Source organism: Babylonia areolata, chromosome 24 (genome assembly GCF_041734735.1).
Source record: "Babylonia areolata isolate BAREFJ2019XMU chromosome 24, ASM4173473v1, whole genome shotgun sequence".
Taxonomy (NCBI): Eukaryota; Metazoa; Mollusca; class Gastropoda; order Neogastropoda; family Buccinidae; genus Babylonia; species Babylonia areolata.
The window spans coordinates 14511925-14529090 of NC_134899.1; the positions used below are offsets into that span (position 1 = coordinate 14511925).

Here is a 17166-nt window from a genome sequence, read left to right on the forward strand (position 1 = left end):
CATACACGCACTCACACGGAAACACACGGAAACACACACACGGAAACACACACAGAGCGTTCATACAGCATACATATATCACACATACAGTACATATAGATAGCACACATACAGCACATATACATGGTGCACAGTCAGAGAACACATATAGCACACATAATTGCACAAAGACACATGCAACATACATACAGCAATGTAAATAGCACACATGCAGCACACATGCATGGCGCACAGTCAGAGCACACATACAACACACATGCAACACATACACAGCGCACATACAACATACACAGTACACACTCAGTGCACACATACAGCACACACATATACAACACACATGCAGCATACACATACAGCACACATGCTACTGCTGCTGCTCTTCTTCCTCCTCCCACTACTACTATTACTACTGCTGCTGCTGCTGATGATGATTATGATAATGATGACGCTGCTGCTGTCACTAATACTACTGCTGCTTCTGCTGTCACCACCACTACTACTACTGCTGCTGCTACTACTACTACTTCTGCACATATTACTACTACTACTACTGCTGCTGCTGTTGCTGCTGCTTCTGCTGCTGCTGCTGATGTCTTTGAAGATGATGATAATGATGATGCTCTTGTTCCTACTACTACTGGTTATGAATTGCCATTGCATTGTATAACACTACTTATTGTGCATTGACACCACGCGTTACCTCATTCACTCTCAAGCAGTAACTTACAAAACAACCCATTGTGCATAATCATGCAGGGAACAGTATAATTCATAATCATCTGCATGAACAAAGTAGATCACGTGAAACATAAACACAACACACACGCAGCATTCACCCAGCATCCATACGTGGCATATACAGAGCACACACACACACACACACACACACACACACACACACACACACACACACACACACACAGAATGTGTGTGTGTGTGTGTGTGTGAGAGAGAGAGAGAGAGAGAGAGAGAGAGAGAGAGAGAGAGAGAGAGAGAGAGAGAGAAGATGGAACGTAGACAACGTAGAGGAACCCACTTTTCAGGAATGGCTTTGCACAGTTCTATGGGTTTCGCGTTCAGGCAGCTGGTCCTTTGGAGACCGAAATATAAATCGTTCCTCCATCTGTCCGCTCCCTGGAAGGAAGGAAGATATAATGGAAGGAAAGAAAGAAAGAAAGGAAGAGGAGAAGGGGGAAACAGAAGAAGATGGAGGAGGAGAAGAAGAAGAAGAAGAAGATCATCATCATCATCATCATCATTGTCGTGGTCATCATCATCATCATCATCAATTATATTTTCTATTATTATCACTAGTAGCAGTAATGGCCTTGCTAAAGCAATACCCCAGGGAACTGTTAAGGGAGGGAGACGTATAAGAAGACACCCACCGCCAAAAAACAACAACAAAAAACAAACAACAAACCCAAACAAAAAACAACAACAACAACAAAAAAGCCACAAACAAACAACAACAAAAAAAACAACAACAAAAAACACAACAAAACCGATGGACTGACAACACTGCAAAATGGACAGGAAAACTATTTGCAGAGATCAAGGATCTCACAACCGACAGACCTGGAGGAATCTAGTGAACAGTGCTGCTGTGCGGCATCCCAATGACTCTTCACAGAGTAAAGGGAGAATAGTTGTAGCAGTCGTAGTCGGAGTAGTAGTAGTAGCAGCAGTAGTAGTAGTAGTAGTAGTAGTAGAGGTGGTGGTGGTGGTGGTAGTGGTGGCAGAAATATTGCTGCTGTTGTTGTCGTAATTTTTTGTTGTTGTTTATTGTTATCTTTATTACTTGTATCAAACGCACATACAATAGACAATCAGACTGCAAGCAACTGAGGCCACAAAAAGAAAAGAAAAGAATTTCTCGAACCCATCTTTCCTAACCATTCAACCACTCCCTGCCTCCATCCCCACCCACTCCTCACCCGAGTGGATTCCAACCTACCAGTAGCGTGGGGAAGATTTTAAGAAAATCTCTCTCCCATCCATCCGTTCCCATACCCCCACTCCAAAGCCTCTACCCCTATACCACCCGCCCTACACACACATGAACAACTCCCCACAGTTGGATTTCTACCTATCCCTATCCGTGGCGTGGGGAAGAATTAAAAAATCTCTCTCCCATCCATCCACCCCCATACCCTATTCTATCAACTCAACCCATCCCACCCCCCAACACATCCCCTACTCCCCATGGGTGGATTTCTACCTACCCGTGGCTTGGGGAAGGTGTCATCGTAGACGTTCATGATGTCAGCCAGCGTGGTCCAGCGGCCGCTCACTACATGCTTCAGTGTGCTGCTGGCCACTAGCTGGATCCCGGTCTTCACAATGTCCCACTGGCAGTGGAGACACAGACATACACAGAGACAGAGAGACAGACAGAGAATGCAAATGCGAACCTTTGATTAACTAAGGGTCACTCAAGGAAAAAAAAATCCCGACAATAACGAACGATATCAGTCATGCCTCTATTCAAAACAATATCCGACTTATATTTGGGTATGAAAGTTAAAGAATGAAATGAAAGAATGTACTTAAAAGGACAGTCAGTTTCTGTAGCAAGATGATAGGAGTGAGACAGGAAAGACTATCTGTGCTCTACCAACTGTGCGTTCTAAGAAAAGCAAACGTCATCTCGAGTGACATCAGCTTTAAACTCAGCCAAATGATAAACTCCTACCTCTTGGAAAACGCTGAAGACACCGAATTCCATAACAATTAAAACAAGTCTTTGTATGAAAAATAGCTTTATTTCTGTGACATTTCAATTGTCAAACAATTGGACACGTCTAACATCCAAACCGCGCACTGTGTGTGTGTGTGTGTGTGTGTGTGTGTGGAGAGGGTTGTGGGTGTGGGGTGCGTGTGTATGGATGTGGGTGTGCGTGAACATGCAGGTGTGCGCACTTCTAACAATGAAACATTGATGATTTTTCTTATAAAGCTTGCTTAACTTCTTGTGTGTATTTATATGTATGACATATTGTATCACTCTTGGATTTCTGTGATTGGGATAATAATGTAATTTCCAATTTCATGATGAAAAATATAGTTCTTTTCTTTCAAGAACATGAGTTTGCAAGACTTGTACTCTTTTCAAACGTTGTGTTCAGGTATACGCGCAATATAATGGTATTGATGATTATAACAATAATGATAATAGTAACAAAACAAACCTGAATGTAATGCATTGTATGTGATGCTATTCACTCCACTGGGTGTAATACAACTGATATGTACAATAAATTATAATGATCTCTCTCTCTCTCTCTCTCTCTCTCTCTCTCTCTCTTTCTCTCTCTCTCCACACACATCAGGAACCAAAAACAAAAACAAAAAAACCCAAAAAACAAACAAACAAACAAACAAAAAAAGTTGCAGCACTTACTTTATATTCAGAACTGAACTTTTCATCCGCAGGTATAGTATGTATCTGTCAACAAAATCATCAACTCTTTCATTTAAAGGAAGAGGGGAGAGAGATTGAGGAAGGGACAACAAGGAGAAGAACAACAAAAAAAACCAACAACAAAGAATAACAACAACAAAAATTAATTTAATTATCTATTTATTATGTTACAAAGTAGAAAAAAAAACCCTGCAAACTGATTGTCGCTGTAGCAACAAGAGGAGTAAGAAGCCAGAGGGAAAAGAGGAGAAAAATTAAAGTACATTTTTGCTGCAAATAGCATTCATTATTTATTGAATGATGCTTATTTCTGTATTCTTATCTAATTAGTTACAAAGCCATTTTTGTTGTTGTTGTTGTTGTTGCTGTAAACAACTGTGGCAGAAAGGGGGATTTAAAAGATCAAAGAATTAACAGGATAGACAGAGTGAAAGGATAGAAATGCCTGGAAGTGCCTGGAAGACACAAACAAATGTCATCAGTAGAACATGTCAGTAATGCAAGTGAATAGTAAGCACATGTATAGATTACCATGGAAAGGCTACCGGTATACCACTTGGTTTGGATTTGGCATTAACATAACATGAATAATGCATATGTGTGAAGACCAAACTATGACAGCAAACGACATTTCTAAAACGTTTAAATAGTGTAGTAAAAAGTAGCTGATGTTGATTTACTGAAAGTCACTGACAGTATAGCATATGTAAAACTTATACTTTGTCAAAATGATTCAAATGAATCAGGTATCATGTCGCACTAACCAGAGTAAGCCGTATAGGATAAATGCATGATAGCTGAATTACAATTACCAGACTGACACATATCAGATGTTTTTCACCAATGGCTGATATCAATCCAACATTATCTTGCAATCATTCCAACATAGTACTACACACACACACATTAGAGAGGACTAAGCACACTGTATTTGTGAAACTGGTAGAATTGATAGTATAACTATAATAACGGAACATTTAACACTATAGCAGTGCTGACGTCGGCACATGAAATAATACATGAATCATAAACAAGATTATAGAATAAGTGGCTTTTATATTCAATACTGGTAACCTGAGAGATCAGACAGTAAGTCAGTGCTCAACAATGATTGGAAGAACTAGCATGGCATGACCAGTAAGTGGTGCAGATAGCTAATGTACTTACACAAGTTATTCAGTTGTACTGAAGAAGCCAAATCACAACACAGCTAATTCAGGCCTGTGTTCTACATTTAAATCTCCTCCACTGCACGCGGGAAACGTGAAGCCTAACTTTAATGAAATACATCTTAACACTGTGCCTATGCGGATCAGTGTTGCAGATGAAAGTTTCAATTCAGTTTCAGTAGCTCAAGGAGGCGTCACTGCGTTCGGACAAATCCATATACGCTACACCACATCTGCCAAGCAGATGCCTGACCAGCAGCGTAACCCAACGCGCTTAGTCAGGCCTTGAGAATGCAGATGAAAAAGAATACATAATCCTCAGCCTACTCTTGAAATGTATTTGAACACTATTTCAGTGAGAGGAAAAGAAAATATTTCCGCGTCAACACTCTACGTCAATGACTGACTGTGACATTCGAAAGAATGAAATGGAATACTGCCTGCGGGCATATTCATGACGACATAACAAAGATCTAAATGAATTTTAGCAAACCTGTAGACTGTATGTCAAAGCAATAACTGAAACAAATTTATCAGCTTTAGATACTGACAACATAGATATATTTATATGAACACAAGAAATGTGTTGGAACTTACACTTTACAAACCATCAACACATAGTACACAATGTATAACGTAAAAGACAGATGACCCTGTGAGTGAACCACTGAGCATTTGTTGGAAAGCAACACCCGTGAAGACTGACCAGTACTAAGAGAGACGGGTGAGTTAACCAAATATTGGCTATTTACGTCCTTAGGGTCAACCAATACTAATCTAAAACTGAAATCATCTTCAGTGTTGACAATCTTCAGCAGTCCATTGCTAATGTATGACTTTTTCAACTCCTTGTTAAATAGTCCAGTTGGTTCGCTGTTATAGTTGTTAGTTTTTCATTAGAAAGATGTTATATTGTTATGCTTGTTTTATTTTTGTTTTTTAAACAAAACAAAACTGAAATCGATCATTTTCTATATGTAACATACGCGCAAACACGCACGCACACACACTTTCACTTACTCGCATGCGTACACAGTAATTTCTCCGACAAAGTCACCGACAAATGACTACATGCAGAATTTAAGAAGGTAACATTGTATGTGACGAAAAGACGAAATGACATTAGGCTCAACATCAAATGTGGCACACAATCATAAGAATAAAATATAAATAAGGTTCTAACTGATACATATGTGTATGTAAGCTCAAGAGACAAAATCTGGCAGTGAATGATACAGACTTCATTTTATAAATATTTGGAGGATTTGTTTAGAAGGGGCTTTCATTCGAATCTTGAATGGCGTATACGTCACACTTAATGCGCAAGTGAAGATCAACAGGTCAACTGCGAAATGTCGTCTGCCACAGCTTGTGCTGTGAAGTTAAGCTTTAGCCACTAATTGTGTGTTTGAGTTATTTTTGGTTAGGGGAGAGAGGGGTAACGTACATTTGGCTTGTTGAGGAGGAAGGTGGCAGAATGGTTAAGACGCTCACCTGCCAATACAGAGAGTCCGTGAGGGTGTGGGTTCGAATCCCGCTCTCGCCCTTTCTCCTAAGTTTGACTGGAAAATCAAACTGAGTGTCTAGTCTTTCGGATGAGACGATAAACCGAGGTCCCGTGTGCAGCACGCACTTGGCGCACTGAAAAAGAACCCATGGCAACGAGAGTGTTGTCCTCTGGCGAAATTACGTAAAATGAAATCCACTTTCATAGGTACACAAATATGTAAGCATGCACTCAAGGCCTGACTAAGCGCGTTGGGTTATGCTGCTGGTCAGGCATCTGCTCAACAGATGTGGTGTAGCGTGTATGGATTTGTCCGAACGCAGTGACGCCTCCTTGAGAAAGTGAAACTGAAACTGGCTTGTTTCATTTTTTTCTCCAGAAATGGAAAATCTGAATCAACATGCAATACAAAGGGCATAACATCACAAAGGTTAATTTCCAAAATATGTCAGAATAGATACAAATATGCACAAACACACCCACCCACACACACACACGAACACACACACACACACACACACACACACACACACAACACAAAAACAAACAAACAAACTACAAACACACACACACACTTATAATGATATCGATGACGATAAAGACAGCACATGTTAATGTAAGGAAGGGACTGATATAGAGAGAGTGGAGAGGGGGAACTCAGGGGGTGGGGGGTGGGGAGAAAATTTAGTCACAAATCTAAGAAGACCTGAATTTTTGCTAAAAAAAAAAAAAAAAAAAAAAAAACTACAGAAGAGAGAACGTGATAAAGGAAAATACAGTGATCTAAAACATCAGCATACAGTGCACTGGCCACATATACATTTATGGATTATATAGTATTTCTTCAGTTTGAACTCAATACTTAAAAAACAAAATTGACCTCATGATCAGCTGAATCTTTGCACAATGGAATCGATACTGCAGCATCATATACATGTTTATAACGATAAGCGTGGACTTGAATTTCGGACCTACCAAATCTAAGAGAGAGGGAGAGAAAGAGAGAGAGACACACACAGCGAGAGTGTGTGTGAGTGTGACAGACAGACAGAGACACACAAACAAAGAGATACGGCTGCACACAGAGAGAAAGACAGAAAGAGAGAAAGACAAGAGACACACAAGCAGACAAGAGACACACAAGCAGACAGAGATAGATAGACATGAGACACACATACAGACAGAGAAACACAGGTGACACACAAGCAGACAGACAAGATACCATCTGACCTGTACGGGCAATCCTGGTGCCTTTTGGGTGTACGTGTAGGCACTCCTCTTCTCCTCCAGCTCCTTCTCCCTCTGCTGGGCGTGAGGGTCGTCCTGGGGCAGCGAGGTGTCCAGATGCCGGATGAAGTAGTGGTCGAAAGGACGGACCCACCGGAACACTGGGAACACGTACAGCCTGTTGGTCCGACGGTTCTCTACCGTGATTTTCTCCACGAACCAGCCGCTGCCCAGCCCGGCGTCATCGCGCCAGAACTCCACCTGGTCCACCCGCCCGTGCCTCTCCAGGCCGCTCACCTGTCTGTCACCCACCTCGAAGCGGTCCTCCTGGCCTCGCTCGAAGTCATCGTGGAGGAAGTTGTCCAGGCGGATCTCGTCCGATCTGTTGCCGGCATCGTCGTGCAACACGATGTGCACGCTGGCGTCCGTCCCGGCATTTTTCCGGTCTCCAGTGCGGACGTTGATGACGAAGTGAGGGTTCTTGCCCATTTTCTTTACCTTTGATTTATGTTCACCTTGTGCGGTTTTGCTCTGAATGTAATAACTTTAGTTTTCAGTTGACACGATTTACTTTAAATGTTACTGTTCTGGTTTTCAGTGGACACGATTTACTATAAATATAATATAGCTTTATTTTTCAGCAGACACAATTTGATTTAACCTTTATAGGGTTTATTTATTTACTAAATTTCTAGGCAGGCTAAGCGTTAAATGTAATCGCTTCAGTTTTCAGCAGACGCGATTTTGCTCTTGATGTGATCAGTTTTTGATTTGAGAGAACAAGATTTTACTGTGAATGGAACTGTCTGATTTTTTGTGGACAGGGTTAGCTCTAAACAGAATGTAATCACTCGAAGTTTCAGTCTTGGTCGTGCAGAAAACAACCGTTTGGGAGTCACGTAGGTATCTCAAAGGTTATGTTAAAGTCTTTGGTAGTGGTGTTCAACCGGCGGTGGTGACAAGGAAATGTCTTGTGGGTGATGTTATTTCGAAGTTGAGGCAGGAACTTTGGTCGCTATGTGAAAGTCATGTATGCTTGCTGCAGTGGCGGACATGTAGATCTTGGTGGTGTGATCCTGACGGAGGCAGTTTGACTTGATGGTTGAGTGAACTGTGAAGGTTTTGAGTTTGGAATACTCAGTCAGGAAATGGAATTATTTGGTGGTGTGGAGGTTATGTCTTAGATGGAGTGCTATTGGTCGATCTCTTGCTAACTGCAGAGAGCAAAGATATCATTCTGAATCAACACCCTCAACAATAATTATCATTTTGAATCAACACCCTCAAACACGCAAATTGTGCCTTCTCCTAAATTGTGCCTTTAGCCGTTTTAGTCAACTCTGAATGTATGTGATCAGATCTGTCGTTCCATGCATGGGTTGTTCACTTCACTTGCGCCTGCAAACATCACAAAATGGTGTGAACATTGCAAAAAGAAAATGGATAATCTCTTTCGTTTCATTTTGGGTTGTTTAGTCTTACATTATACTTAGAATTCCATGTGACTCATGCATTCAATTGCACTCTGATGATAAATGCGATGCGAATTATCGGAAACTGTAATACAGCAATAAAAACAAGGAAAATATAGTTCTGTCAGATGAGATGGCTGCAGTGATTGGAGTTTTGATATTGTACCACATTCAGTATGCAATATTGGAGCGGTGATACAATTTACCAACCAAGGTACAACTTTACTCGTGTCATCCCACACCCATTGCAAACATTCTCTCTCTCTCTCTCTCTCTCTCTCTCTCTCTCTCTCTCAAGACAGAATGGTTATGAACCATACTGGAACAGAATGAAAAATGGTTAATTAATAGCTGGTGGTGTTAATGCCCATTGCCCATTCTGGGACTGACTGTTAAAAAATGTAGTGGATGTGTCTTTACATCTTCTGAATGATGGTAGTTGTAATAAAAACCCTGATATAACACGACATAAAGCAACAGACACAGACCCATTTCTCATTTTCCCTGCAATTGCTTCAGATTGTAAGTGGGATTCAATCAAAGACATGCCAGCCAGTGACCATTTCTGATTGTCATTACTATAAAAGATAAAACCGTGTCATCTGGCTTTGTGGAAGATAAGATTCCAAACTATAATTATAAAAAGCTGACTGGACCAAATTCGACAAAAATTCTTTTTATCATTATCAATGACGTTCGCGTAGAAAAAGTTGACAGCTCATAGACTGAATTCGTGGAAGCAGTTTTGTCAGCCACCGACGAGTCTGTTCCTATCTTAGTTTAGTAAAATCAGATAAACATTCAGGCAATGTTTGGTGGAAAGAACAAAGCAAAGAAACCCAAAACGTGTATCTAAAAACTAGCGTTCACAGTTTATTACAAAGATCAAGATCATGAAAAAAACAAGAGAGGCAAGGCCTTCAAGACTCACTTGTGATAAATTAAGTCCCCTAGCATTAATTACAGAGTAATTTCCCTTTTTTACTATCTGCACCAAAACGTTTGCAAAATAAATAAAACTTCCATGCTTAGCAAAAGAAGTTCCTGTTTGAACAAAAAATGATCGTAATGACTGCTCTTGTTGTTGGGTCAGAATATCAAATCAAAGTGCCAAGTTTAGAGAATGCAAAAAATATAAATATAACAGTAAATGCAGTTTGCATATAATTAGGCTTCATTTTTTATTTTTTGTGCCCATCCCAGAGGTGCAATATTGTTTTAAACAAGGTGACTGGAAAGAACTGAATTTTTCCTATTTTTATGCCTAATTTGGTGTCAACTGACAAAGTATTTGCAGAGAAAATGTCAATGTTAAAGTTTACCACGGACACACAGACACACGGACACACACACACACACACACACACACACACACACAGACAACCGAACACCGGGTTAAAACACAGACTCACTTTGTTTACACAAGTGAGTCAAAAAGGGGAATGAAGAAAGGCAAACATCATTACAATTGGATATTGGCACAAACTAAACTACAATTCTGATCAGATTTATGTAACACAGATGTTTCTGATCATAAAGATCCCCAGGATCTTTCTGGAGATAACCCAATGAAGGGTGTAAATCAACCTGTTCACGTTCACGACACTGCATTAGAAAACAACATGCTTCCTAACAGCTTTTGAACATGGTAGAGCATTTGCAGAAATATTCGCAAATATATATTGTGTTGAAGGTTTGCGAAGGAAAGAAAGAGTTTTTAGAGAAAAACGAATCTGCAAATGGAAAAATTCAATTATCCACAAAATACTAACAGTCATTATGCAAACGCCCCATTATGTGTTCTAAGAATGAAAGGAGCCGCCTCTTCCCTTGGAACAAACAAACAAACAAATCCTTCAGTGGTACCAGACGCCATATGAAATGAATTGTTAAAACATTTAATGATAAGTTCCTTGGATTTCTACACAATTATGTTCAGTATTGTTGGTCAAACGGAATTTTGCCGTTTTTGTGGAAACAATCGATAATGTTTCCTTTAATCATACAAGACAAAAAAAAAAAAACAAAAAAACAAACAAAAAACCCTTGATAAAAAGCAGTTTCAGTTTCTCAAGGAGTCATCACTGCGTTAGGACAAATCCATATGCGCTAACCACATCTGCTAGGCAGATGCCTGACAGCAGCATGACCCAACACGCTTGTCAGGCCTTGAGTGCATGCTTGTATATTTGTGTAGCTATCTTTTTACATAATTTTGCCAGAGGGCAGCACTCTTGTTACCATGGGTTCTTTTTCAGTGCGCCAAGTGCGTGCTGCACACGGGACCTCAGTTTATCGTCTCATCCGAAAGACTAGACAGTTTGATTTTATAGTCAAACATGGGAGAAAGGGCGAGAGCGGGATTCGAACCCACACCCTCACGGACTCTCTGTATTGGCAGCTGAGCGCCATAACCATTCTGCCACCTTCCTCCTAAAAGAATTAAAAAGCAATTACAAGCTAATTGCTCGGACTTCCTATGCTGGAAAGTTAATGGAAAGGATTGTGCTTAACAGGCTCCTTCATTACTGTGAAAAAAAAATCCAATAAATCAAGCGGGCTTTAGAGAAGAGAGAAGAGCAGTAGTTAACTTTACTACTCAGAATAAAACATCAATTCGTTCGAAGAATAAATTGTACTCGGCACTTTCTTTGGCATTAAAAAGCATATGAACAAGTGTGGCAATACCCTTTACTCTATAAAACAAAACCATTTGTTCATCGGGTTCCATATTTAACTAAACGAAAACTTTTAAACAATAGAGCAATCCAAACATAGGTGGAAAATATACACTTACTCTTACTCCAGATCACTGACATAAGAATCGGTAATAGCACCAATGCTTTTAAACATCTTGACTTACGATCTTTCACAGTCTTTGTCAACTAATGTGAAAGGGTGCAGAATGCAGACCATCTGCAGGATGAAACTAACGAAGAAAAGACATACTCCTATTATATCAGTAAATCATGCAAAGAGGCTTTAACAAGAACTGAACTCCACACAACAAATGCAGCCCATGTATGTGGCATTCTTCACGGGTTTGAAGAGTTACAATCACCAGGGTTGTCAAAGATGGATGCGCACCAATGCTGGCAGAAGAATTGTTCCACAAAATGTTTCTGCATTTTTTGTGGAAGCTTACACGAAAGCAGCCACAATGAACAACGCTACAAGTAGGTCCTGATCCAATGGTATCTGGCCAGTAAACCCAAATGTTTTTAGAGACCATGAGTTCGCAACATACGCATGTGACATGTGGAAACATTTTAGGCTCATTTGCAATATCTTGCGCCCTTCCCAGAAATGCATTGTCATTATGATTAAAATGTGTGAAAAGAACTGATTTTTTCCCAGTTTTAAGCAACTTCTGTGCACCAGAGAAAATATTTCAGAGCAAATTACACACACACACACACACACACACACACACACACACACACCACAGGGTTTTGTATAGAATCCCGTTGTATGAAAACACACACTTTATAAACACAGTTATCTAAGAAAGATGAATTTAAAATTTCTGAAGAATAAATTTGTCTATTTTCCAAAGCGTTATGTCACAACAGGAATAAATTATTTTGTAATTCCTGTCTGACATTTCGACATGAATCGTTTTTTTATTCCAAAGTGATTGTGGAATCCCAAACCATCAAATCCAGTTTCACCGAAAGCTACTTACATGAACAGGATAATTTCCCCCCTTTGCCTGTTTCGCTTTCCCAGAAAACCACATTCAACCCGACGCAGCGCACTGCAACACTCGCAATGAAAACCCAGACCACTGCGCTTGCTTGCTCTTGCTCTCATGTGTGTGTTTTGAGAGAGAGGAGGCGTGTCCTTGTGGCGTGTGAGATGAGGGGACGAGACGGCCCCACCTTCTTTCCTTCTGGCGCATGGAGCGACGTTTCAATAGGGATTGTTCCCCGAACAACGATTGCCGTTGGTTTAAACATCCCCACCCCCTGCTAACCTTTGGGGGACGGGGGGCGGGGGGGGGGGGGGGGGGGTGTCTGGAGGGGGGCGGGAGGGAAGATGCTGATCACTATGTTGGTTCTGTATTTGTTGGAAAAAATGGTTGGTGGTGGGTGGTGGGTGGTGGGGAGGGGGGGGGTGAGCCTGTGTGTACGTAATGCGAGTGTTTTGAGAAGGAAAGCAGCTGTCTCCCCTGTGTTTTTGCTGGTGTAGTGTTTGAAAGGAAGGGGAGGGGCGATTTGCCAGGAGTAGTAGTCCATAGCAGTCTTTACGTCGTATTCTGTCGATACCCTCGTTGCAAAAAAACCCACAAAAAAACAAAAAAAACGGAAGAAAATAAAACAAAAAAACAAAAACAAACAAACAAAAAACCCCACAAAATACAAACTGAGAGGAATTTGATGCTTTGCTTTTCAAAATAGTGTGTGTGTGTGTGTGTGTGTGTGTGTGTGTGTGTGTGTGTTTCTTTAATTTAACGTCTTTTCACTTTGAGTGATATTAGATTGTGTGTGTGTGTGTGTGTGTGTGTGTGTGTGTGTGTGTGTGTGTGTGTGTGTGTGTGTGTGTGTGTGTGTGTGTGTGTGTGTGTGTGTGTGTGTGTGTGTGTGTGTGTGAGAGAGAGAGTTTACATGTTGGGACTTGTGTACTTTTATGTGTAATGTTGGGCCTGTGTACATTTGTTTGTGGCTTTCATGTCAGTGATTAAGCACAAACACTCACATACAGCCCCACACACATACCCTCCCATCCAAACACCCACAAACACTATCACACAATATTACAGCACAAAAGCTCGCAGCAAACAATATTTCGGCTTGAAGCTTTCATCTGGAGGGTTCCATAGTAAATGGAAACCCCAAAATGAAGTTTGAAGCTGAAATATTAGGTTTTCCTATATCCACTTCTATCACAAGCCCACCCCCTTCCTGTTCATGTAATCATCATCAGGATAACCAGAATCAATTCAGCTGATCAACAACAGCATTATTCTGGATTAAAGAGGCTATGCCAGTCTTGAATAAAAGCTCATTTGTGTTTGCACATTTCTTCTGTCTTTGCTGCTGTGTGCACATGTCAAATGATTGGTATAAGGACAGGACCGGCGCTTCCTTTTTTGAGGAAGTGTCTGGGTTTGTTCCAATGTACCTTTTATTTACCTGTGTGCTAGCTGAATCGGTAGCGTAAGCATCACTGACTTGAAGTTGTGTACCTTGTGTAATGGAGAGAGTTACCACTCTTTACTATTTGTTAACAACAGCATTACTTTCGTTTTCTGTTGCGTTTTCGTAGTTGCTATTGTTGACGTTGTGTGGAAAATCAAACAAAATTCTAGCCACCTCTTCTGTACTTTACGTCCTGGTGGCTCATCGCAGATTTTCGCTCAACGCACAAAAACCGCATCAAAATCGAGCCAGAACGTACTGAGATATTGCTTCGATGACTCATCAAGGCAGTCGCCATTTGTAATGACGTAAGCGTATTCAAATGAGTGGCTGGACTGTTGATAATGCAGTTTCCCCAAATCCGAGACGCTAAGGAAGTGGGAAGGGCAGGGCGGGGCGGGGCGGGGCGGGGCGGGGCGGGGCGGGGCGGGGCGGGGCGGGGGGGGGGGGGGGGGGGGGGGGGGGGGGTGTCGATTTGGGACGTTACACCGGTTTTTAAAACTGGTATTTTCACAGCACCACATACCACAATCTCTGGACGGACTGCCAACATACATTCATTCGTTTGGATGCTCTCCCGTTTGTGTGTGTGTGCGCGCGCGCGTTTGTGTGTGTGTGCGCGCGTGCGCGTGTGTGTGGAGAGAGAGTCTTTATACAGGGAGTAGCTGACTTGCACAGAAGGATCTGTGCACAATATGTACAAAGAACTTCAAATATAACCCGTTCATCCACTTATTAGATATAACACATTGATTTGTATGCATAATATTGTTCATAACGCATGCTCACAATATTTAGAATCATTATTTTGTTTCACGTTTCAACGTAAATCAGACAGAGCTATTGTCTCTAAACCTGAAATTGATTTGTTTAAGACGATTCTATCTTTTAATGGAAATATAGAATGTAACATGCTTCCAAAAACATGTCGTCAAGTTTCAGATATATCTCTCTTCAAGTCCAAAATGAAAATATTTCTAATCGATACTATTGATTAACCTACTCGCAGTCTTTTGCAACTGTTTGCTCATAATCAGTTCACTTGCTGCCATGCCAGTGCATGAAAAGTTGAATGCCTGTGTGATCGTGCTAGCAAACGAACAAATAACTTTATTTGCTTGTTTTTTTTATGTGTGTATGTGTGTGTGTGTGTGTGTGCGCACACACATACCTACGTGATAATAAATTATATCAATTGTTCTTTTCATTTATTTGTTATTGTTAAAGGACTGTTCCAGTTACTGTTCTCATCCGTCGTTCTTATCTTTTTATCTTATTTCATTTTATTTCATTATCTTTATGTTTTGTGTCGTTAAATGGGCAGAATTGTAAAAAGGCCTTTACTGTGCCTAATTCTTTACCCATTAAAGATTCATCCAATCAGTCAATCAATCTTCTTCTTCTTCTTATAACAACAACATTTGTTTTTAAATCTTTATTACTATGATTATCATTATAATCATTATTACCATTACTGATTATCATCATTATTAATATCATTAGCATCATTATTATCAGAATCATCATTATTATTATATGATCTTTCTTGAGCGCGAAACTTTTGAAGACTATGTGTTTGTACCAGTAGACGAGTTCATTATCAAAACCGTGTCAATCTTCAAGAAAGCAGAGCAAACAACAAACGAACAGAAACTGAATCGGGTTTGGTTGCAATGTGTAGCAAGGGAGTTAAAACAACAATTCAAATACACGTGAAAATTCAGCGGTATCGTTCCTTAGATGTTGAAGGGAAGCAACTCGCATTTCATGCATGAATTTCTAACATTCCGAGATTCATTCACTGAAAGTCACGACATTGTCAGACACAGACAAAGACACACGCTGACACACAGACACACACAGACAGACACACACACACACATACGCATGCACGCGCGCGCGCGCACACACACACACACACACACACACACACACACACACACACACACACACACAGAGACACACACACACATATTGGGAGGGGGGGGGGGGGCGTGTTTCATGTGGGTTTCCTTCGCATACACCCTAAACCCTAAATGTCCTAATAATCTACAATTCAGGAACACCATGATCTTGGGGTGGGGGGGGGGGGAGGGTAGGAGAAAATCTTCTCAGTCGACAACCCCAGCAGAACACACAGTCGAACAAGACTGCAGGGAGGTATTGACAACATAATTGACATTCCTGTTTCATCATCAAAATTCAAGACAAGGGATTTACGTTTCTTCGTCATGGCACCGCCTCCGTGTTGTGTCCATCTTACGAAAGCCACCAGAAAAGCCAAACAACTAGCCAAATAATTTCTGGAAGAGCCGTGGAACGGTGACCTAGTTGTAATGCGCTCGACTTGGCAGCGGGTGTCCGCGTGTTCAAATCTCATATATGGACCAGGATTTTTACACTTCCGTCCACTAGACCATGTGTGGTGGTCTGGGTGCTAGTCATTCGGGTGAGAGGATAATTCGAGATTCCGTGTGCAGCATGCGTACGTGAAAGAACCCATCACAACAAAGGTTATGTCACTGGCAAAATTTTGTAGATCCATCTGACGAACAAGAAGAAGAGGGAATTCTGTAGAGAAAAAAATCCACCTTGCAGCAAGTAAAACAAAACCAATACACTTTCAGACAGAAAAAGGTGGGATCGCACTGTGGCCACCGACTCGCTCTCCTGAGGGAGAGCAGGCCGAGTTTGACACAGAGAAATTTGTTGTAACAAACAGTTTGAAGATTAACAAATATGTGTGTGTGTGTGTGTGTGTGTGTGTGTGTGTGTGTGTGTGTGTGTGTGTGTGTGTGTGTGTGTGCGTGTGTGTGTGTGTGTGTGTGTGTGTGTGTGTGTGTGTGTGTGTGTGTGTGTGTGTGTGTGTGTGTGTAACAAGGAGGCAGACATCAATGGAAAATCCAGCAGTACACTGTACGTAATAGAGGTCGGGGGATGATGGGTAGGGTAAGATGGGTGAAGTAGGGAAGGCTATTATACGTCGTTTCGGGGGCGCGCCCTGCCTCCTGTCCAAGCGTCGACTTTCCTCCTTTTATTGCTTTGATTATCACTAGTTATTGTTGATTTGATTGTATGTGTTCGTTGTCTTCATATTATCAGTCCTGTGATAATTTCGTCACTTGTCCCACACACGGAACCCCCATAATCATATCAGTGCAAATTTTATCTCGGACAACTCCAAACGCATATTTTTTTATGTAACAAAGTATTCATTGAAATTCTC

General features: G+C 41.1%; 1 protein-coding gene across 1 annotated transcript in view; it reads right to left on the minus strand.

Annotated features, from left to right (window-relative positions):
- LOC143298997 (allene oxide synthase-lipoxygenase protein-like) overlaps positions 1 to 8666 on the minus strand; it is a 24165-nt gene extending 15499 nt beyond the window's left edge. Inside the window, exons 1-4 of the mRNA XM_076612063.1 lie at positions 7331 to 8666; positions 3404 to 3448; positions 2226 to 2351; positions 1037 to 1134 (exon numbers count right to left, since the gene is read on the minus strand). Of these exons, the coding sequence (XP_076468178.1) occupies positions 1037 to 1134; positions 2226 to 2351; positions 3404 to 3448; positions 7331 to 7816 (755 nt within the window). The 5' untranslated portion in view covers positions 7817 to 8666. The remainder of the gene's footprint in view (positions 1 to 1036; positions 1135 to 2225; positions 2352 to 3403; positions 3449 to 7330) is intronic.
- Between the last annotated feature and the right edge of the window lie 8500 nt (positions 8667 to 17166).